This window comes from Pelodiscus sinensis, chromosome 12, assembly GCF_049634645.1.
Source record: "Pelodiscus sinensis isolate JC-2024 chromosome 12, ASM4963464v1, whole genome shotgun sequence".
NCBI classification, from domain to species: Eukaryota; Metazoa; Chordata; order Testudines; family Trionychidae; genus Pelodiscus; species Pelodiscus sinensis.
In genome coordinates, this window is record NC_134722.1 from 16,227,346 (window position 1) to 16,250,580 (window position 23,235).

The 23,235-nt window shown below is 40.3% G+C and overlaps 1 protein-coding gene across 3 annotated transcripts in view; it reads right to left on the reverse strand.

Moving 5' to 3' along the window:
• Positions 1–23,235, reverse strand: part of LOC102453014 (cadherin-8) — a 211,050-nt gene that overhangs the window by 36,229 nt on the left and 151,586 nt on the right. For 2 of the 3 annotated variants that reach the window (XR_012906673.1, XM_006129384.4), the window contains exon 9: positions 6,432–6,553. Coding sequence is in view for 2 of the 3 variants with exons in the window: in XM_006129384.4 (XP_006129446.1) it covers positions 6,432–6,553 (122 nt within the window). In the remaining variant the exon portion in view is untranslated. Of the gene's footprint in view, positions 1–6,431; positions 6,554–23,235 lie in introns of those variants that run through there. The other variant, XM_075940033.1, reaches the window with a different exon arrangement.

Here is a 23,235-nt window from a genome sequence, read left to right on the forward strand (position 1 = left end):
TGTTCAATTATCACAAAGATTCACAATTTGCTGCGGTCCAGTTTTTTAAGTTATCCACTGTTTTTCAACTGACACAGTTTCCCCTATTCAAAATGGTCACTCTCTTAGTACTGTCAACAGGTCTAAAGTCAGCAAGATGGCTGCCATTTTCCTGCAGGGCAACTCTATGTGGGAGTGAGGCTTATCTTAAAGTTGGGCTGCTACCTCCCACTTTTTTCAGTGATATTGAAACCAGGCCCATATGCAAAATGGCAATCGTAATTCAGGGGGTGAAAAAAAAGCACACGAGGACTATGAAGAGCAGCAGAGACACTGTGAAAGGTGGATGGAGAAAATGAGAGGGAAGCAGGAGGCAGGTTATTGCATAACAGAAAAAGGGAGTGAAGTGATATGTTGGGGAAAATGTGGAGGATATTAATCTGGATATGAAAGATGGCAGAAATAAGATGGTATATAAAAAAAATTCCCAGTCTTTTTGTGGGGAAAGGGAATCACTTTGGAGCAACAAGGGAGGGGGGCTGTGTTGCAGTGTTGTCATTTCTCTAATACTGATTGTGAGCAACAGGATTGTGGCAAAAGGAGCCATCACAAAGAAGCAAGGTGCTCCTTCAATTCTTCAATTTTCAGGCAGAGGTCTGTGGAACAGTCTTGGGGCTAAGGACACAGACCTAACCTGCCACTGAGCACTGTCTTCACATATGGCCCTAGAGAAGAGAAAGTATCCCAGGCAGCAAGAGGCAGGACATGGAGGAATTAAGGAAGAGGAGCTGCTTGGACCTTGGCAGATGAGAAGTCCCCAGGCACCAGCAAGCAATAGAGAGGTGTTGGGTCCAAACAAATGATGGAGAGGTTGGTGTGGCTGAGTTAGGTGACACAAGGCCTTGTTCTCACATGTGCTTACATTATAATTCGTCTGTGTAAACATTTTGTATTTGCATATTTTGTAAGTTGCCTAATATTTTCCTCTAGTAGTCACTGTGGCATCACATGACTTCATTAATTACCCTCAGGAAATATTATGGCTTTTATTTATGTTATATAAAGGGCTAACTTTTGCATCCCTCCACTTGCAAAGAGTTAGTTGCCATAACTTCAAATAGACTGTGCTCAAAGGAAACAAAATATCTATAAAATAACCTAGAGAAGCTTTTTACTACATAAAATGTATCCCAATAAAATAATTGTATTGGGAATCTCCAAGGCTAGAAAGAAGTTTTGTCATGGGTCTTAAAGCAGAACTGGTTGGAAGTGAATTCCGATTTTTAGAGGAAACAAAATGTTGTGCAAGGTTTTGTTTGTTTGGGGTTTTTTTTAATGCTGACTTTTGTAAACTTGTTGGAAACTTAGAATGCTATTGGAAAACATAATGGGGAGATTGATTAGTGGGCAGAATGAAATTTAGGTGCTCAAGTGTGCATGACAAATGCAATTTATCACATGGGGATGCAATTTAAATATCTTACTGGTTGTTTAACTGTACTTTTTTCCAGTGTTATGTGGGAGAATTGGTTCTAATTATTTCTCTCCTTCTTCTTCTGCAGAGTTCCAATGAAATAAAAGCCACTAACCAGCCACCAGTGAGAAACTATGCAAGATAGTTCAGGTCATTATTTAAATTGGAAATCTTTGAGAGGTGAACTCTATGAGCCGTTTTTTTGTATTCTTCTCAATGTCCTATAAAACCTATTACTTACATTCACATTATTCTCTCCCACATTTTATCTGTTTATTTTCCTTTCTAAATACACACAAAAATATAGTTAAAACTTAGCATTAGTGAACTATTACAGTTGTTATTTTACTAGCTCAAGCCAAGAATTTATGAGGTATCATTCCCATAGCAACCTGACTCCTCTTCTTTGTGTGCACACATTATAAAAGGATTTTCTTCAGCATATAACATATGTGCAGTGGTATAAACTGCTTTGTGGGTGACCTGTCCTCCTGTTTCCTCACAGGATTTTCATATGATTCTGAACAACACAATAAGGAGGTCCAGAAAGGATAGTTTTGGAACCTCTGGCTTATGTATGCATATATGTCAGGTTGCTGCCCTTAAAGTTTCTGAATTCAGAATTGCTCAACATTTTTCCATATTTTGATTTTCTGTTCACAAAATCTGAGAATGGAATTCAGCACGTATATATGTTAAGGAAGAGAACACTGAATTAAAATCTTATCTAACAGATGTATCACAATTGAAATGCATAACAAAGATAGCCTGGAGGGAAGTACACTGTTACGTTCTACAACTTTATATTACATTCCTGCAAAGCCAGAGATGCCTGAAATTATTGCTGTCCTACAAGAGTATCAGGATAGTAATAATGAATGCTGCTGAAAGGTAAATAGCAAAAATCTTGCAAAAATAATGTACTTATCTCTGTATGATTTTAATGTAGAGCATAGCTTTAATATACTCAAAACATACCGGAGCTGAGCAGCATTACGGACTATAGTTCTATGCGATTACAAAAGCTTGAATTGGTAGAAAATGGGCGAAAATGGGAGGAAAGGCATTCTCAAAATTAAAGTCTAGTTTCTAGTATTTGTAAATTTCCCCATGACTAGAACATTATAGATGCCAAAGGTTTTACAGAAAGAAAGTGTGCTGTTTCAGGCACACTTCGCATACCAAATGAAACATCCTGATGATTCACAGAAATGTAGAAGTGGACCCCTTGTCTTTACAAATATTTCGTTGGCCATGCAGCTAGAACCCATCTTCATCAGTCGCATGATCTTCCCCTCTTTCAGCTGGGAGCAGTTAATACTGCACTCTATGGTTATGTCTACACTGAAGTTTTTTGGAAAAAGAGAGGCATATCATGCTCTCATTTGCATATCTTCTGCTGATCCTTTTTGCGGAAGAGGTTTTGCCACTAAAAAGCCCCGTGTAGACTGGGCCATTTGTCGGAAAAAAATACTTTTGCAAGATCCTGTAAACCTCATCTTTTGAGGAATAAGTAGGATGAAGTTAGAGGTCAAATGTCTCAGAAAGTTATACTCTGGTCAGTCCTAAAAGTTTATGGGATTGCTGGGTCTACAGTAATTTAAATTTGTAGCTAGGGATAATATCATAAACTGCTTTTCATTCATTATGAAAATACCTAGATAATAAATCTGATTTATTCCCCTTAAAAACTCAAAAAGATATTTTCCTATGTGCCTGTTGCATGTAAAAATGTACAAAAGCTACGCCTGGACAGGTGCACACACACTTTTTCTACCAGCTCTGATTTTTGTATATTGCTGTTACATATTACGAATAAAAAGCAGAGAAAGTTCACCTGGCAATGGTACACATCAACTGTTTTTAGTACATTCTGTCATGTCACCAGTAGCTGCACTTGCCACTCTCAATTATATCAGCACCCAAAATAGAACAGTTGGAAAACTGAACTGTAATAGATGGTTCAGTCAATATATTTAGGGACTGCAAATAAGGTTTTGTAAAAGGTTCAGATGTAATCTTTTCCCTTAAGATGATTTAAATTCAATTTGAACTTAGGTTTAAGTTAATCTGCAAATGTAAATATACTGATATAGCATAAAGTAATTGCACCCTTTCTTCACATTACTGCTTTAAAATCCTAAACACCTAGCTATAATATGATTTAGGTACTACATATTATAGTAGTCACATTCTCATATTAACCTTCTTATGGCTTGGAGAAATAGCATTATTTCTACTTCAGTTTCTCTTAAAAAAAATCAAAAACCTTGTCTTGTTACTGTTTACCTGCAACATTTTAATACAGAATATGAAAAAAATATATCAGCCAGCTTATTTGCTGAGATTTTGAGATGAACTGTGTCCTGCATATTTGAATAATATGGCTACCTTACTTCTTGCTACCTTGCACCCTGCTCCTACAAGTTACAGTACAACTGAGGATACTTGCACCTATACTGGAGCAAAAAATGGAGAAAAAGTTGCAGAATTAGGACCACATGCCCCAGCATGAGAAAGAGAAGGATCCATTATCTCATAGGATACTCAATTCTTGCTAATATCGGCGTAACTCTGATATCACAGTGATAATAGCAGTATGGAGCTGGCTTTTGATATTTTTTATGAACACTTAATTTTTAAGGGATTTTGTCTGCATTGATGCTGGTTTTACAGCAGCTGTTTGAGTACCTTAATTTAACATTTTTGGAAAAATAGAAATTGTGCTTTTTTTTTCACCCAGCTCCAATGTGGTACAAGTTGAGCCACTCTACTCCTGCACTGTTGGGACCTGATTAGTGTCAAAGCAGAGAATTTACCAGACCACAGGAGGTCAATATTGTCTAGCAGCATTACCAACACTTCTACTGCTTTCTGGGCTCTTAGCAGACATTTAGGCGTAAATTAGAGCTAAATAACAGCACAGAACACTGAGAGCTAGGACTGGTGGCTGTAAACATACTTTATAGAACTGCAGGAAATTTGGCCACATCCATGATAAGTGGACATCCGGCTAACTGAAATCATGATAAACAATGTTCTCTCAAAGTTGTGTGGCAGCACAATCCTGCAGCTGCTTAATGAGCCCTGCCCAGTCAGGGGCTCAGGACTTGCGGATGGAGCTTCCTTGTCGGGGGAGGGGCAACAGCTTCTTGCTGAGGACAGAACAGCAAGTCTCTCCCAGCCGGTAGGGAGGGGACTGTCCTGGACGACTGGTGGAGACTAACTGATCTGTCCTCAGCAGGGAGCTGTTGCTGTCTCTGAAGAAGAAGTGCCTCTCCCTCATTCAGGCAGCTCCATGTACAAGTCCTGAACCACTGGCTGAGCGAGGCTCATTAAGCAGCTGTGGGGCTATGCTGCCGCACAGCGACAAGGGAACACTGTCTATCATGGCCAGTGATGCCAGACCATGGACATTGCCAGACTAGAGAGTGTCAGATTAGAGTGGTTCAATTCAAATGCTGAATCAGATGGATACTAAAACCACCTCTATATATGTCTCTCATTTCTTCCTATGTCTGGTACATACTCACATTTCAAGAACAGTCACTGACCCTTAGATCGGGATGTAATCATTAATATAACCCAATTCTGAAAACAGAGCTTATGGGGAACTAGAATCCACTCTGAAATTTTTTAGCATAAATGTCAGTATTCTTGCCAGAAAGAAAATTCATTACATAAAGGGAGACTTTACAATAATCTTATCTTGAATGATTATAAAGAATGTTTACTACTCAAATGATGCATTGCGACAATAAGGAAAAAAAGCATCTGGAAGGTCAAAATATTGATCTTTTACAACAACCAAATCTTGGCACAGCAATGTTCTAAAACAGTACTACTAAAATAAAACAATTTCTGATTCTATCATCAGGTAAGATGTTTTGGCAAATAGTGAGTTTAATGCCTAACACCCACATAAGGCACAAGAATAGTTGGATTAACAACTTTAGTGTCATGCTGTCAGCTGCTGTTTATTTAAAATTAAAATGTCATTACCCAGAATAAATTAGGTTGAAAAAAAAAACCAGTGGATTTCTGCAACACACTACTTCACAAGCTGGACAAAAATGATTATATTGCATCTGTTCTGTATCACTTTATGTAAGGTTATATCATATCACTGATATTGCATGTGATATACTCACCCTTCACTCTCTATAGCTCTGTCTAAGGAAGGTCATATTTGAAAATGTTTGCAGGGATCGGTTTAAATTAAGGAAGGCCTTACACATTACAATTAATTTATTAACTATAACCACTTTTAGCTGACCTTGTTGAAGTGTCTTGTCCCTCCATCACCACCTTCTTCCTGCATCAGTCCATTTCATCCAAACCACAAGATGCACATAGGCAGCAAGTCTCACTTTGAGCCCCCATCCTGGAACAAAAGTGTTCCAAAACTCTATCTATACCCATTGTTAACATGCTAGCTGTGACACATACTCTGCTGTTTGATTATACATTCAGAGGATTCTCTTCTGCCTGATATTAAATCACTTGCATGTACAAGTGAATCCTGAGAAATCTAGAGCAACCGAAGAAAGCAACTGGCCCAGAAAAGACTGCCAAACTACAGGAGATGGATGTTTGTGATTTAGGCAGGATCATAGTTTTCTCCTAATTAAGGATGTGAACTTGTGAGGTGCTGCTGAGCTCCCTTAACTTCTACTGAAGTCAATGGGAATTTCAGGAACTCAGCACTTTACAGGATCAGACCCCAAATTACCTATCTTTATTTCAAACCTCCTCATTTGATTATAAATAAAATAATTATGTCTCTCCTCACTGGTGACTAATATTAGCTCATACATCTGCGAAGGCAAATATTTTGAAATAAAGGGTGTATTAGCTCAACATTACATTCCAGACAAAATCTAGGTAATTTGGAGATACGATACAACTCACATTTGCTGACAGATTACGGGGAGAATTTACAAAAATTACACAGCATCAACAACATGGAGATATTTACTTGTCCAGGCTTCCCATTCTCACATAAAAAGGCTTCATGCTCTGATGCAAACTCAGGAGCGTTGTCATTTACATCAAGAACTTTGATAGCAACAGGTACTCGGGATACTTGACTGTGGTTCCCTAAGAGAAGAAAACATAGCATAACATAAAAGGTAAGAATATTTCATTTGGGATTGAAGTTATAAAGGGCTCAAGATAGAAACACTTTCATATAGGAAGTATACCATGCCCATTCTCAATTTTTGCTTAATCGAAATGCTTTCTTCATGATAGATCATACAATTGAAACATAAGATAAAGATAAATAGCTTATTTATTGAAGGGAGGAAAAAGCAAATAAATCCCTATCGCAAACAGCATTTGTTGTTAGACCTTCTCAGCCTAAATTGCTAGATTTTTCTCTGATGAAGTTTGTATTGTTTTATTGATAAAGCCCATTATACCATTGAAAGAGAAGGCTGTAAACAACATAGATTTATTTCTTTGTTTATCTTTGTAGTGCACAGCACATTTTACTCTATTAGTTGTTTTGACTGCACATCTATTATTTCTTCATTGCAAATACGATTAATGCTGTGACCAAATTCAGAGAAAGATGGGCTGCAGGCTTGACATTGATGAGACTGGATATTACTTGAGAGTTTTAAAGCACTCTGATTCATATATTGTTGACCAGAAAAGTGGCCTTTGAACTTCTTAGTTTTCTGAAATAAAGCCCCATCATTTTTAATATTAAAGTATTTGCATAAAGTTCATCATCGTACATTGCAAAAGAACCCCAGGAAACTCTTTGGAAAGCTGAGCTAAAGCAACAATTAGAGTTCTGCTTTGACTGAAATTTATGTGTCCTCGCTGAATTAGAGAGTGTGTATGTGCTTTTCATGTATTTTACACAACATTAAGAACTCTGAATATGTGATCTTGTGACCATTTTTCCTAAATAGCGAATATATGCTTTATTTAAAGAGTGATTGTCTAAATGGCTATTATAATGGTTAGAAAAAAGTATTTTAAACCATAAATACTATTTCAGTAGCCTAATGCTATGCCCATAATCCTGCTATAATCCTTAGAAGTGTCAGACTGGAAGGGACCTTGATAGGTCTTCTATTCCTGTCTCCTGCACTCTAGGGTGGAATATGACTGTCCCTGGCAGGTGTTGGTCTAACCTGCTCTTAAAAACCTCCAAAGATAGAGGCATTCCCTGGGCAATTTAATCCAGTATTTAATTACCTTGGCTGGAATTTTTCCTAATGTCTAGTCTAAATGGCCCTTCCTGAAATTTAATTCCATTGCTTCTTGTCTTAGCCATAGAGGTTAACAAGACTAATTCTTCTACCTCCTCTTTGCAACAATCTTTTACATACTTGACAACTATTATCATGCCCCTCCCTCAGTATTCTCTCCTCAAGACTAAACAAACCCATTTTTTTTCAACCTTTCCTCAAAGATCATATTTTCTAGATCTTTAATTTTTTCTGTTGCTCTGCTCAGGATTTTCTCCAGTCTGTCCACATCTTTCCTGAAATGTGGCAATCAAAACCAGATACCATAAATCCAAGTTGTATTAATGCAGAATAGAGCTCAAGATTCACTTCTCATGCCTTGCTTATCATAGAATCATAGAAAACTAGGACTGGAAGGGACCTCGAGAAGTCATCAAATCCAGTCCCCTACCCTCATGGCAGGACCAAGTACTGTCTAGACCCTCCCTGATAGACATTTATCTAACCTACTCTGAAATATCTCCAGAGATGGGAATTCCACAACCTCCCTGGGCAATTTATTGCAGTGTTTGACTACCCTGACAGTTAGGAACTTTTTCCTAATGTCCAACCTAAACCTCCTTTGTTGCAGTTTAAACCCATTGCTTCTTGTTCTTTCCTCAGAGGCCAAGATGAACAAGTTTTTTCCCTCCTTCTTATGACACCCTTTTAGATACCTGAAAACTTCTATCATGTCCCCCCTCAATCTTCTCTTTTCTAAACTAAACAAACCCAATTCTTTCAGTCTTCCTTCATAGGTCATGTTCTCTAGACCTTTAGTCATTCTTATTGCTCTTCTCTGGATCTCTCCACTTTCTCCACATCCTCCTTGAAATGTGGTGCCCAGAACTGGACAAAATACTCCAACTGAGGCCTAACTAGTGCAGAGTAGAGAGGAAGAATGACTTCTTGTGTCTTGCTCACAACACACCTGTTAATGCATCCCAGAATCATGTTTGCTTTTTTTGCAACAGCATCACACTGCTGACTCATATTCAACTTGTGGTCCACTATAACCCCTAGATCCCTTTCTGCCATGCTCCTTCCTAGACAGTCGCTTCCCATTCTGTATGTGTAAAACTGGTTTTTCCTTCCTAAGTGGAGCACTTTGCATTTGTCTTTATTAAACTTCATCCTGTTTACCTCAGACCATTTCTCCAATTTGTCCAGATCATTTTGACTTATGGCCCTATCCTGCAGATTAGTTGCAACCCCTCCCAGCTCGGTATCATCTGCAAACTTAATAAGCGTACTTTCTATGCTAATATCTAAATTGTTGATGAAGATATTGAAGAAAGCCAGTCCCAAAACAGACCCCTGCGGAACCCCACTTGTTATACCTTTCCAGCAGGATTATGAACCATTAATAACTACTCTCTGAGTATGGTTATCCAGACAGTTATGCACCCACCTTATAGTAGCCCCATCTAAGTTGTATTTGCCTAGTTTATTGATAAGAATATCATGCAAGACCGTATCAAACGCCTTACTAAAGTCTAGGTATACCACATCCACCGCTTCTCCCTTATCCACAAGACTCGTTATCCTATTAAAGAAAGCTATCAGATTGGTTTGACATGATTTGTTCCTTACAAATCCATGCTGGCTGTTCCCTATCACCGTGCCACCTTCCAGGTGTTTACAGATGATTTCCTTAATTATCTGCTCCCATTATCTTCCCTGGCACAGAAGTTAAACTAACTGGTCTGTAGTTTCCTGGGTTGTTCTTATAAAACTCTTGCTAATACATGCCACCATTTTTTACAACAGTGTACATAGTTGACGCATATGCAGTTTGCAATCCACTATAACAACTAGATCCCCTTTGGCAGTACTTCTTCTTAGCCAGTTATTTCCCAGTTCCTTCCTAAACAGAGTACTTTGCATTTGTCCCAATTAAGCTTTAGTCTATTATTACAGCATTTTATTTTACATCATTTTCTTCAATTAAGTACCAACACTTTGATTAACTGCCTACTACATGAGTTCAGTTCAAAGCCTGTCTCAGGCAAAACTAATTTTTCTGAGCAGAAGTTGCCTGTATAAAAAGTCGCCTGTATAAAAAGTTGTCTGTATAAAAACTGCCTATATAAAAACTGCAGAATAATGTCCTTTCAGAAAAATGCAGGTTTAAGAACAGGTAGGTAAACTGAGCCACAGAGATTACATGTACACAACAAGCATCAGCCCTTGGCAGTGAGTTACAGAGTTTGGATCTACAGACTTGGGCGTGCAGTACTCTAACTGTGTAGTCATTATAGCTTTTCAAAAAGTCTCAGAGGAGTAGCTGTGTTAGTCCATAACTTTAAAAACAATGCACTGTCCTCTGGAACCTTAGATATGAACAAATGTATTAGGTCATGAGCTTTCTAGAGTAAAACTCACTTCATCAGATGAGTTAGAGTATAAATTACAGAATCCAGGGTATATATAACAGCAAAAGAAGTTACCCATCAATTGCAGAACCAATGTTAATGAAGCTAATTAAATCAGGCTGTATGTGTCTCATTTAGAGCATTTTGTGTGGAAATGTGAATATCAAAAGCATAGAAATTGCCTTTGTAGCCCGTTAATTAGTTAAGATCTTTATTGAACCCTAAATTGATAGTGTTAAACTTGGAAACGAAGGAGTATTCTATCTTCTGCTCAAGAGTAATAAGCCTGGAAATCCCGGACATCCCATGATCTCAGGCATGGGCAGGATTATTTGGCTATGTTGAATCTCTCCTCAGACCTTATGCTCTCAACATTCCTACCTAACTCCACTGACTTCCTGAGGAAACTACAGAACATCAATAATCTTCCTGAAACTACCATCCTGGTCACCATGGATAAAAAAGTTATTTACACCAATATTTCACATGAAAATGAAACAGAAGCTGTCAGTAACACTATTTCCAATAACGCCACAGCACACCTAGTGGCTGAGCTGTGGGACTTTGTCCTCACCCACAAATATTTCCGATTTAGGGACAATTTGTACTTTCATGTCAGTGGCACTGCTATGGGTACTCTCATAGCCCCACAATATGGCAACATTTTTATAATTGACCTAAAACAATATTTCCTCAGTTCCCATCCACTAGCATGCCAACTCTATTTATATTACATTGCTGACACCTTCATCATGTGGACCCACAGGAAGGAGTCCCTTGAAGAATTTCACCAGGATTTCAACTATTTCTACCTCACTATCAGCCACAGACTGGACCAGTCCACAGGCTGGATGAAGTGGGTTTTACCCACCAAAGCTCATGACCTAATACATGCGTTTGTCTCTCAAGTGCCACAGCACAGCTCATTGTTATTACAGCTTCTGTTAGACCTTGGGCTCTGAACCCTAAGGAGGGGATTCTTGTCCTCTAAATAAATGTCTCTAAAGGTAAACACCAGGCAGGCGCTGCCAAACAAGTGTCAAAAACACCTTTATACCACACCACAGTACATACCATTCTAGAAATACCACATATTTTATGAAGGAGAGAAGGGGAAAATCCTCAATACAAATTTACAAAGTTTAAAAAAAATACAGAGATTCAATGTTCCCTCTAATTTTTTCCACCTATATGCGTAATACGTTTTGCACCGAGGCATGTGCCGACATGCTTAACCAACACTAGTGCACCAACATATGTGCAAATGTTCACCACCAATATAAACAAAAAACCTGGCAGTGATTAGAATATAAAAACATACATACTGGCTCAGATCAAAGGTCCATCTAGCCCAGTATCCTGTCTGCCAACAGTGGCTAATACCAGATGCCCCAGAGGGAGGGATCACAACAGGTAATACTCACATGATCCCTCCCCAGTCACCCACTTCCGGAGAAACAGAGGCTAAGGATACCATTCCTACACATCCTGGCTAACAGCCAGTTCTTTTTTGAACCCTGTCAAAGTTCTAGCCTTCACCACACCCTCTGGCAAGGAGTTCCACAGGTTGACTGTGTGCTGAGTGAAGAAAAACTTCCTTTTGTTTGTTTTAAACCTGCTGCCTATGATTGCTCTGCTAATAAACTGGGCTGTATTTGAATCTTCCCTGAGTGGTTGCACAATCACATATCTTATAGGGAATGCTGCTGGGATTATATTTTATGTCTCTCCACCTGTAAAGCCAGCTGCCTTAATTACCATGATTCTCAATGTACATTGCTCAGAAGGAAAAGCAATTACCCTGAATACATTTTCAGCTCTTCTAAAAATTATCTGAAATAACATAAAAGTGTCTATTTAAAGATTCAAAAGTATGATATCCGCAAACCTTGGAAGCTTAGAAACAAATGTTTTGTGTCCCCTGGAAAGCTTAGAACATCCCATTTATAGTTATATAAGGTATGTGAGTTTACTAGATATTGTATCTTAAATGCATAAGGCTTGAAGTTAGTCACAGTTACATAGCCTAGGAAAAGTTCTAGGGGAGATCATCTCCACAGAGGATGAACTTGTTCCATAAAAAGGTGCATGATAAATGCAATGAATCATAAACTTTCCTACTTTATCCCATTCATAACAACATTGCATTAATGATATGTACACATTTAAAGAAGGTTAATATGCATTTCACAAAGCCAAAACATTTTAAGCACATTTCCTTTATCTTTACTTGATAATACATAAACAATGAATGTATTGGCTTTTCAGAATTCTCAGCAGCAGTGTCACATTTAAACACTAAAGATTTACTTTTATCTAAATTAAAGAAACAATGACAGTTCAAATTTTAAAGACATTAGAGAGGAGTGTAATTAATTAGATAAGCTTCTAAAGAAATTATTCATGTCCCTTGTGACTGTCCCCAAAATGTTTGTCTTTCATATGAAACACAAACATTATATTTAAATATATTATAATTAGGAACTTCATGAGAGTTCATTAAAAAAATCAATTTGCTAAATAGGACAAAGAGACCCAACTGGATTGGAAATCTCCAAACAAGTGGATAGCCACTGCTTGGGGACATTTTTTGGGGTCCTTCAGATTACAATGAAATAAACTGCCATCTAAGGGTACATATACTGCACGGCTATTTCGGGATACCTGCAGTATCACAAAATAGCTACCATGCATCTTAACAAGCCATCCGTTATTTCAAAATATTTGTTTAAATAATAGGCATGCTATTTCTGCATCCCAGTAATCCTTGTTCCAGGAGGGTTAAGTGATGTCTCAAAAGAGCACATTATTTCAAAATTTCGCACTGTATAGACATGCCAAATTTTGAAATACGCTATTTCAAAATTCAATCGAAATAAGATACGCAATTTGCACAGCGCAAATTGCATATCTTCTTTCAAATTTAGGGTGCTGTGTAGATGCACCCTAAGAGAAAAAAAGAGAGAGGTTTCTATATTGTTTACAGAACTCACCAATTTTTGTCATTAGCACTGTGAGCCACACCTCTCTGTTGTCACCTCAAACACTTCAGTGACTTTTCACTTACGTACAGTGCTTTGCATATAAGTATGTCAGAATATATAACTATTGAAATAGTTAAAACAAACAATGAAATATTAATAGACAGGTAGATTTTTATTGTCATAAATACATTATGTTTCTACTTAACATTTCTTTCATTATCCAATTTGGCACTTCCAGAGTGCACCTCTTTCTGTATGGAAAAGTACTTGTATGTATTTTATAATACTTTTGAGTTCAAACCAGTCTGTTAGCTTTATCCTAATATCTTAGAATCCCCAGTCCTTGTTACATACTAGAAAATCTTTGAAGTATGTTTCCATTCTAAAATGTTAATACGTAAAATGACACGTTTTTATGTACTAAAGTATCATTTTTATCAAATCAAATTAAGGAAGTAAGTTTATATCACTTTCCTCTCTTCACCTTGCAGAGTCAAAAAGTTGAACAGGGTAAGATGGGGCCTATTCTTCCTATACAGCTACTGGATTGTTCCAATCAGTTACTCTGGTGCAAATCATGAAAGGCAAAGAGGTTGCACAGGTGGCGTAGAACATCACTAAGGTAATGGGACAGAATACTTTTCATAATAAGCCTAATTTGGCTTCTAAATGTTTTATTACTGATGACGATGATTATACACACATGAAAAGGCCCAGCTCGATTCTCACAACCTAAGGGAGTTTGCAGGGCTCTCTCTTAAAATAAAAGAAATAAAATAATAACTTTGTAAATTAAGTATAATTGATAAGGATATTATTGCAAGACAATGAACAAAGGATTTCCATAATGCTATTTTAGCAGATCTGTTTTCAGAGCCACGCTACACACTTTAAAGACCTCATTTTCAGTCCTGGTAGGGCACACCCCATTGGTCATCTGCAGGCACAATTGCCACAAACATAACAATAATTGCTCTGCACTTGCAAATTAGGTGCATACGCATGCACTTGTTATCTCTTTCCATATAATTACTAAAGATGTCATTGTTGCCTGTGATCTGCAGGCCCTAAGCACTTCTGAGCTGGAAGTGGTAAATACAGCCTGATTTCCCACTGTCTAACAAGACAGACATCAGGAAAGGATGTAACTGTCTAAAGGAGCTAGCGGAACCAATTAGTGATAAGTGACTCTGAAAATATTAGAAGGTTCAGTTCGGTTCAGATCTACAAGATTAAAGGTTTACCTGAAACTACACAGGTCTGAAAAAATTGCACTAGAAATGTAATGAAAATAAACATTGCATTATTTCAGCACTGTCTAGAGGTGAACTAGCAAATAATGGTCAAATCTGGAAGTCTTTGGCAAACCAACCATTGATTCCAGTAGCAAACTAGATCAAGGTAGGACTAGTGCTCCAACATTTGACATGCAATACACAGAGATGATAAAATTAAAACATCCCAACTAATCAAACTTTTCCAAATCTCCAAATACAGTCTGTTAGGCTTATTTCACCACTATGGGATGGTTATTAGAGCCAAACAAGTTCCTGAGACCTTGAAATAATGGATACTATAGCACTGGGACTGAAAGTATTACAGTTCAGTTGTCATTCTTATTTATTAGTATTTATAACTTTGTAGCACATAAAGATCCTAACCCACAGGCAGCATAGGAGACAGATCTTGTCCTGAAGAGTACAATGAATTGGCTAAAAGTGCAACATGTGCTTTTGAGTGTAGTGGGTAAGTAATCCTTCTGGAATACTTTAAGTGCATGTCTACACTACGGAAATATTTTGAAATACCTAAATTTGACATCATAACTCCAGATTTTACAAATTTGAAATAGCATGTCCCCTCTATGGGGAAGCATCAAAATTAGTGCATCCACACTGATTAGAGCCCTTGGAAGCACTCTAGGAAGGGCACCAAGAGGGTGGAGATTTCCTGTGGCTGCTTAATCAGGCAAGCTATAATGCGTACTTTCTGGGGTTACTCTCTATGGCCACGTCTCACATGCCACTCCTCCATTGCCTCCCACCTCAAGGGGCACAAAAGGGATACAGTGTGCTCTGGCTGCCCTCGTGCACACGACAGCACTTACAACAGGGAGCCAGAGCTGCTGCAAAGCAATGCTGGTCTACGGGCCTAGTGCTGCACCTCATGGTACAGTACTTACAAATTGCCTGAATGAAGCTCCAGCAAGATGAGGAGCAGCCCAGTCTGCAGGCCCTGTTCACCCAAGTTCTGGTGCTCTCACTGCTGTACATGCCCCTCAATCTCTTGGACACTGCAGAACACAGCTTTTGGTGGTGGGAGACCAGTTTGGACTGGTGGGACTACATCAGCCTGCAGCTATGGGATGACCAGCAGTGGCAGCGGAACTTCCACATGTGGAAGGCCACCTTCCAGAAGCTCTGTGAGTGGCTCGCTCACGAGACCAGTCATCCCCTTGCAGAAGCATGTCGCCATCATTCTGTGGCAGATCACCATGCCAGACAGGGACTGCTCTGTTGGGAACCAGTTCAGTGTGGGGAAATCCACAGCTGAGGCTGTGTTTCTACAGGTAGCCAAGGTGCTGCTATGAAGAGTCGTCATTTTGTGGAACATGGACACCATCGTTGATGGCTTTGCTGCCATGGGCTTCCCCAAATGTGGGAGTGGAGGGTATAGATGGCATGAATACTTCCTCCTGTCCCCTGACCACTGTGCCTCCAATGACATAAACAGGAAGGGATATTTCTCCATGGTGCTGCAGGCTCTCATGGATCACAAGGGAGACTTTACTGTCATCAACGTCAGTTGTTCAGGGAAGGCGAACTATGCTCACATCTTCCGGAACTCCTGCCTTTTCCAAAAGATGCATGCCAAAACTTTTTTCAATGACCACAGCATCAGAGACAGGGAGGTATTCATGCCCAGCATCATCCTTGGTGATGCAGCCTACTTCTTTATTGGGGGGATATACAACAGGAGAGGGACTGGGGAAAGAACCCAGAAAGGGGGAAGGAAGTGGACAGGGGAGAGGGGCTCAGGGATGGTGCTGGCACGGGTGCCTGCCTCTGGTTGGTCGGGAGGCTTTGAGTGCTTGAAAGGGCCAACCATTCTGTGTTCTGGGGTCCCAGAGGCCCCTGGCAGGGGTTTAGGAGAGGAAGCCATGGGGGCCAGGGAGGTGGCTGGTGGCTGGTGGCAGGCCATACATGAGGCCATGTACTCCAAGAAGCAATAGGAGTGCAGCAAAGGAGGCTTAGGTTGGACATTAGGAAAAACTTTCTAAATGTCAGGGTGGTTAAACACTGAAATAAATTGCCTAGGGAGGTTGTGGCTCTCCATCTCTGGAGATATTTAAGAGCAGGTTAGATAGATATCTATCAGGGATGGTCTAGACCAGGGGTGGGCAATAATTTTTGGTGAGGGAGCCACTCCAAGATTTTGGAAAGTGGATGAGGGCTGCACTCTTCCCTGATATTAATGGAGGAGATACAGGGTCTGGAATGGAGGCTGGGTGAAGAGGGGAGCTTGGAGTAAGGGACTGGGGTGCAGGAGGGAGACTGGAGGCTGGGAGGGAGTTGGGATGAAGCAGGCGGTTGTGACGTAGGGCAGGGGACTGGAGTACAGGGGTTTGGGATGTGACCTGGGTAGGAGGGGATTGTGATCTGGAGCAAAAGATTGGAGTGCCAGATCTGGGAGGGGGTATGGGTATAAGAAGGGGTCAGAAGGTTTGGGTATGTTGAGTGGGGGGGCAGAGATTTGGGGCAGGAAAGGTCTGGGGTGACAGAAACAGGCTGCAGTCAAAAGACTTATGTGTCAGCTACCAAACTAGCCTGCCTGCCTGCAGAGCTTAAAATGTTTCCCAGACAGCCAGCCTGCCTGGCCATGTGCTTCATGAACAACTGAGCCCAGGAGAAGGGGTGTGATTCTTCTAAGCTGCCTGTTATTCTAACAAACAGCTCCCATTGTCTGGTTTCTGTTTTAACACCAGTTTTAAAACAGAAATGGAGCCCTGCAGCCGCATTTCTGCATGGGGCGCTGGGCTGCATGCAAGATGAGGAGCCTGCCTGGGGCTCTCCACTACCTCCGTGGGGCTTGGTGGGCTGGATGTGGCCCATGGGCCATATTTTTCCCAGGCCTGGTCTAGATGATACTGGGTCCTGCCGTGAGAGCAGGGGACTGCAATTGATGACCCTCTTGAGATCCATTCCGGCTCTAGTTTTCTATGATTCTATGATCATCACTGTGAGGAAGGAGCACATGGCCTCATACTGATGTGCCAGCTGGTCCCAGACAGTCTCCTCTGCTCCTGGTCAGTAGCCAGCTCCCAGCACTGCTCCTCATGCTCGTGGATGAGGGACTGCAGGCAGGCTATCAGCTCCCACACAGATCCTTGTGGGTTCTCTTCTGCCTGTAGATCCCATGGAGTTGGGAAGATGGAATGGGAGGTGAGGGACGTGCCAAGCTTGCAGCTGGCCCAGCGATGAAGAAAAGTTACAAAGACATTCATCTTAGGAGGCACCGTGTATGAAGCCTAGCCCTGATCTCTGGGCCAATACCAAAGGTCTTGGTTCAGATGATGGCAATGTACTTCGAGCAAGGCCATGTGTTGCATAGACAGTGAACACTTTCCAGGAGGGGCACAGAAATCCTAGGGGAGCATTGTTACACTCATGGCACAGAGACAAGCAGGCATAGGAAGGTGCCGGCCAGTCCAGGAGCCGGTGGGTGGGAGAGGGGGGACAGGACAGCTCAGCTTCCTACTGCGTCCTGGACATGCTCGGTCTGGCACTAGTAGTATCCTGCAAAAGACAACTTCTATCCCTGGCTGCTGGAGGAGGGGGTTGGGGTTTTGGGGAAGGTGTGTGTGTGAGCAGTAGACTCCACTTGCTAGAAAGAGTGCTACTGGGTTCCCCTCCTCTTTTTCCCACTGGAAGATTCCCATGCATGGGATCAGTCTCCTCTGCATCGCCGCACTTGATTGGGAGCGAATCCTACCTAAGTGTGGGTACAAGCCTGTGCTATGTGTGGCAATGCTGTGTGGTTCCTTGACCCCAGGCTACTTAGTGGTAGCTTGTCGTGGAAAGTTGTCCTGCCACAGAGGTCAGACTAAGTCAGGCATCTACAGGAATCTAGTGAGAAAGACCGAGGGGGTCCTATGCGAGAGCATCACGGGGTTGAGTGCTCCAGATTAGTGCTCCGTGTGCACCTACATGCACAGGCCGTTGCGAGAAACCCAGACTAAGTAGGCCGAGTGAAGAGCACACAGCCCCTCACAACCCCATTGCGGGCCCCTGCAAGTAGGTAGGGAAAGCTATAGAACTCACCTGAAGTGCCTTCCCCCAGGGGGACTATTTCTAAATAGCTCCCTAGTGAAGACCAGGGTACGTTTCTTGGCCTTCACTATGCAACTACTGGGGTAGCACAAAACTGCTATGAAGGTATAGCCAAGGATGCCCCCACTACTAAAAGAGCAGCCTTAACTGAAAGTCCTAATTCAGTGAATAGAGACGTATACTTTAATATTTCCTCTCCTAATCTTTTTCTTTTTTAATTAGATTAAATCAGAAATTACATCAGTGTTCTGCTTAAATAGTAATAAGCAGAGTTGTACTTTAAATAAAAACAAGTACTACCTAAATAAAAAGTAGAATGCTGGAAAATCACAAGCTTTTTGTCATCATGTAGTTTGGAAATGGCTATTTCATGCTCCTCTAACTCAGTGAAATTTCCAGTATAATAAGATTTTAAATTAGCAGTAGGAAAACACAGAGAAGTTCTAGTTCTAATACAGAAATAGTTTGTTTCACAAGTCTATTTTTATTTTCTATTTTTATCTATTTTCTATCTGTGTTTTCATGCTCAAGAAGTTGTCTTTATCAGATCACGTTCAAACATCTTAATTATAATTGTATCGAATGGGTCTAATAAGATAATCTGGACATATCATACATTTATTGTGTGACTTTACACTTATGTATTCATTTAACTTTATAACACAGCACCCACGGACAACTCTTTGCCATATAAAACTGACAGAGCCAACCATGATTTAAAAGGGATGCAGTCATGATGCTGAATTTTTATTTAGGTGGCATGTTTCAACTGTGGAAATACTACCACAGAATGTGTCTCAAATACTCCATGATGCTCTGATTTTAACAGGAGCTAAGCACTGAGACCAATTTTGAACTCATTAAAATTAAGCCATATCATTCGACAACTTTCCTATTGAAATAATGGACCACGAGGAATTCTGAAATGGAAAAAGTCATATTAATGTATGGCGATTTTTGAAGGACTAATACTACAGGAAAAGATTCCTTATTTGAAGAATATGGGGAGATGCTGGTGTTGAGAAATTACCATGAATCAGTGTGTGTTAACCAATATACAGGGAAGAGGCTGCTGGAACATGCTGTTCAGGAAAAAGAACATTGGTTCCAAATTAATGTTCCAATGGTATTTACCTTCAGCACACCTAAGAGAGATGTTAGTATTTGAGTACAGATTAGAGAGAATATTTGGAAAAGAAGAATGCTGAGCACATTTTTGAGCCTGTCCCTTACTTCATTGTTTGGGGGAAAAATAAGAGTGAAAGCCTTGTCTGCTCTCGATGGGTCCTTCAGATATTTGCCAGATGAAGGAGATTAAGAATTCCAAAGCAAATTTATTATAAATTGCATTATAACACATTGACATGCTACCAATTATTTTACTTTTTCAAATATTTCCCGGTGAGGCTCACTAGATAAAATAGTCTCCCTTCTGTTTTTCCCCACTGCCTTATATCTCAGATTCTTGCCCATGTCTACCCTGGCATGACTGTGTTATGGCAGCCTTATTTGCTGGCTACTGAGTGTGGTGGAACTGAGCTACAGAGGTGGCCTTGGCTTGCATGAAAGCAATTCCAGTAGTGTGGGTGGGTTATGTTTTAAGGGTAATTTACTTAGAAACTAACATTTTTCGTCAGAGGATCCAGCTGCCAGCTTGGCTAATAATGGGGCGGGGAGGGATGTCCTACATAGGTTCTGAAAAGTGTTAATTCCAGTTTAATAAGGCATACCTGTGTTAGCTCTGATCAAGTGAATGCAGTAAAAAAAAAGTTCATCCATGGCACTGCAAGCAGCAGGAAGGGTTAGCTAGCCCAACAGTCAGGCCTATGGTCAGACAGGTTCATATAATGGACAGCTACACCTTCTGACTCTGTTATAGACATACCCTAAGACAAGCTAATATCAGTGAAGCAGCATACAAGATTTGTGAATGGTGATGGAAGGGTACCTAACACTTTTTGTTCACTTTACCTTCCTCACACCCTTTTCTTTCACTACTGATGTAAGAAGAACTTGAGAAAAATTGGAAGTTGAAAATGAAAGCTCTGCCAGAAGATTTTAATTCATGAGGACCATATCCTTTATTCCAAAACAATTAAAATATCAAAATCAACAACTTGAATTTTTACTTGAGTTTTGTAAAGCATGAAAATTGCTGAATTTGGCCCATGATGGACCTCCCTGGTCCTCCCTTGGGACCTGACCTGTCCCAAATGAGGGAATGTGCTGTATCAGGGGAGTCCCCTGCCTCTCAGAACACTGCCCCTCCCTCCGGCTGGCTCCGCTCCAGCCCTGCTGCTACAGGGCTTGGGCTTAACTCTGGCCCACTTCTGCAGCTGGCTAGGGATCTCCGGGAACAGAGCTCTCCAGACACTGTGGCCCTGGTTCTTCCCTGCTTGGCTGGGGCATTCCGGGGACAGGGCTCCACAGCTGCTCTGCTTCTGTCCTGCCCGGCTGGGGCTTCTCGGGTTGAGTGGCTGCCCGTCTGGGTAGAGGCTCTGTGGCTTCCCTTCTGTGCCGCACCCAGATGGGGCTCCCTGGGATAGGGCTCAAGAGTCTTAATGGGAGGCTCCCTGCCTCTGAACTCTCAACTGGCTCACACTCCCTGGCACCAGGGCTCTTTGGTCCAGAAGCATCCATGATCCTGCTGGACCAGAGAATCCTGGATTTAGGAGGTTCAACCTCTATTATGCAATATTGATTTCTTCCTTGACAAGAGACATATCTGCAAGTTATTGATGACCACCTTCCATCTTTCACAGTCCGACCTGGAACACGGTTGTAGAACTTTGACTCTCCTTTAAATATCAGACTATGCGGGTATTTCTCACATAGCTGGATCTCTTTCTTCCTCTTCCTGGTTTAACTGATTTTGCGTCATAGTATGAGTACTGGATTTAAGTCACTCTGCAACTGAGCGACATGTCCACAGGAAGATGTTTATTCTTTTACCTATGGTCTCAAGCACTTGTCTTCATTTTTTACTTCATCTTTCTCATCGCCTCATTTTTGGTAATTTTAGTTACCCAGTTAAATTTAAAAATATTCCATAACCCAAAACTCTAACACTATAAGTCATCTATGTCCTTTTCAAGTGTCCATGTCTCACATCCATTCAGTGATTGTTAATATTACTTCGGCAATCTAGTGTAGATGTGCAGTTTTAACTTTTGACAACACAGAAATCTTTGGAAGTTGCTGAATACATTTTTAAAAGCTGTATTCCTAACTCTGCAATTTTTGCAGAAATAAAAAGACCCTGGGGCTACAAGACAAAGCAGATTAATTTTATTGGTGATACTCTGTCTACCTTGCATAGGCCTCCTTGCTGGTGTGTAATGTTAATGGATTATATCTTTCACATACTTTCTATTTTCCCTTTAAAGCTTGATTCAACTCTCACTTAAGTGAAAGGAAGTTTGATTTAATCTTGTCCAGTTTAATTTCCTGAAAAATATAATAGTAATAGGTCAAATTCTCTGCTGTTGTAAATCAGTTCATCTAATTTCAATAGATGTTCACTGATTTACACCTGTTCATGATCAAATCCATAATATTTAAAAATTAAACCAGTATGTTCTGTGCAGATACATACATGCTCTGGTTAGAGTCAAAGGGATGTGAAGTTGACTATCTGAGGGCATACTGTAGCTCAATATTTATATTCAACCTCTTTTCTACTTTCCCTGTAATTAAGCTATGCTTTGCATTGTGTTGCAGTTATTCAGCAACATAGTAAATAGTTACAGTGTAATTACCCCTGATCCTTTGTGAATTAAGAAATCCATTTTGTTAGTGCCCTTCAAGTCTGTTGAGTAGTAATTAGGGGTATTTGTTTCTTTGCAGACTGCTCTGATTGCAAATATAGCAACGTCCCTAGAAACTATTATTCTGTATACTTCATTTTGACCACAGTGAGTTTCATATTCCTTGTGACACATAACCAAGAAATATTGAGTAAATAAATATATAATTCAAAATAAATGACTGGAATAGCTCCAACTGTATTTCAGCCTGCTACCTCAAGTTTCAAGCTTTTGGAGATTTTGTTTTTAAGATGAGATTTTAGTCCTAGCACCACTGCACATATTCAAAGAAAAATGTATGGAACAAATGTTCTTCCAGACACCCTTCCATCCTGATATCACATTACATAGAATTCTGGCAATTATCTGGCAATAACTCATACGCTGTCAGTCATTTCCCTTCATCACTCATTCCCTTATGCCTCGTGAAATGAGGTTTACAGGAGCGGTCAACAAAGGCTTCCCTTGTTGACCGATCCACGTGTTGACTTGCGCGCTGTGCCGACGATCAACTGAGCCAGCACAGCGTGGCAGCCATTTTTATTTTAATGAAGCCGGGGATATTTAAATCCTCTCTTCACTGACTATGTCGGGTAGCCTATTTTACATGTCTCTGTCGGCAGAGGTATGTAATCTAGATGTACCCTCAGGGTTCTGTGCTGTTATTTAGCTCTAATTTATCCCTAAATGTCTTCTAAGATCCCAGTTGGCAGTGGAAATGTTGGTTAATGCTGATAGACAATATTGATCTCCCAAAGGTTGACAAATTCTCTGGTTAGGCACTGGTCTGGTCCCAAGGGTACAGGATAAGAAAGGTTCAATCTGTATTTCATTAATAACAAAATAAATAACCCATAAGAAAACTGACCCCAAAACATCAGTATCTAAAATTGATTTTTTAAAATATCTAACATTATTACAAAACATGACACTTCTTGCATTTATTTAAGTGGGCAGATTATGAAATATACTCAGCACCTGGCACTTCTCATTGTTCTCAGCTGTGTATGTTGAGCACTTGTGAAAATCTGTCCACCACTAA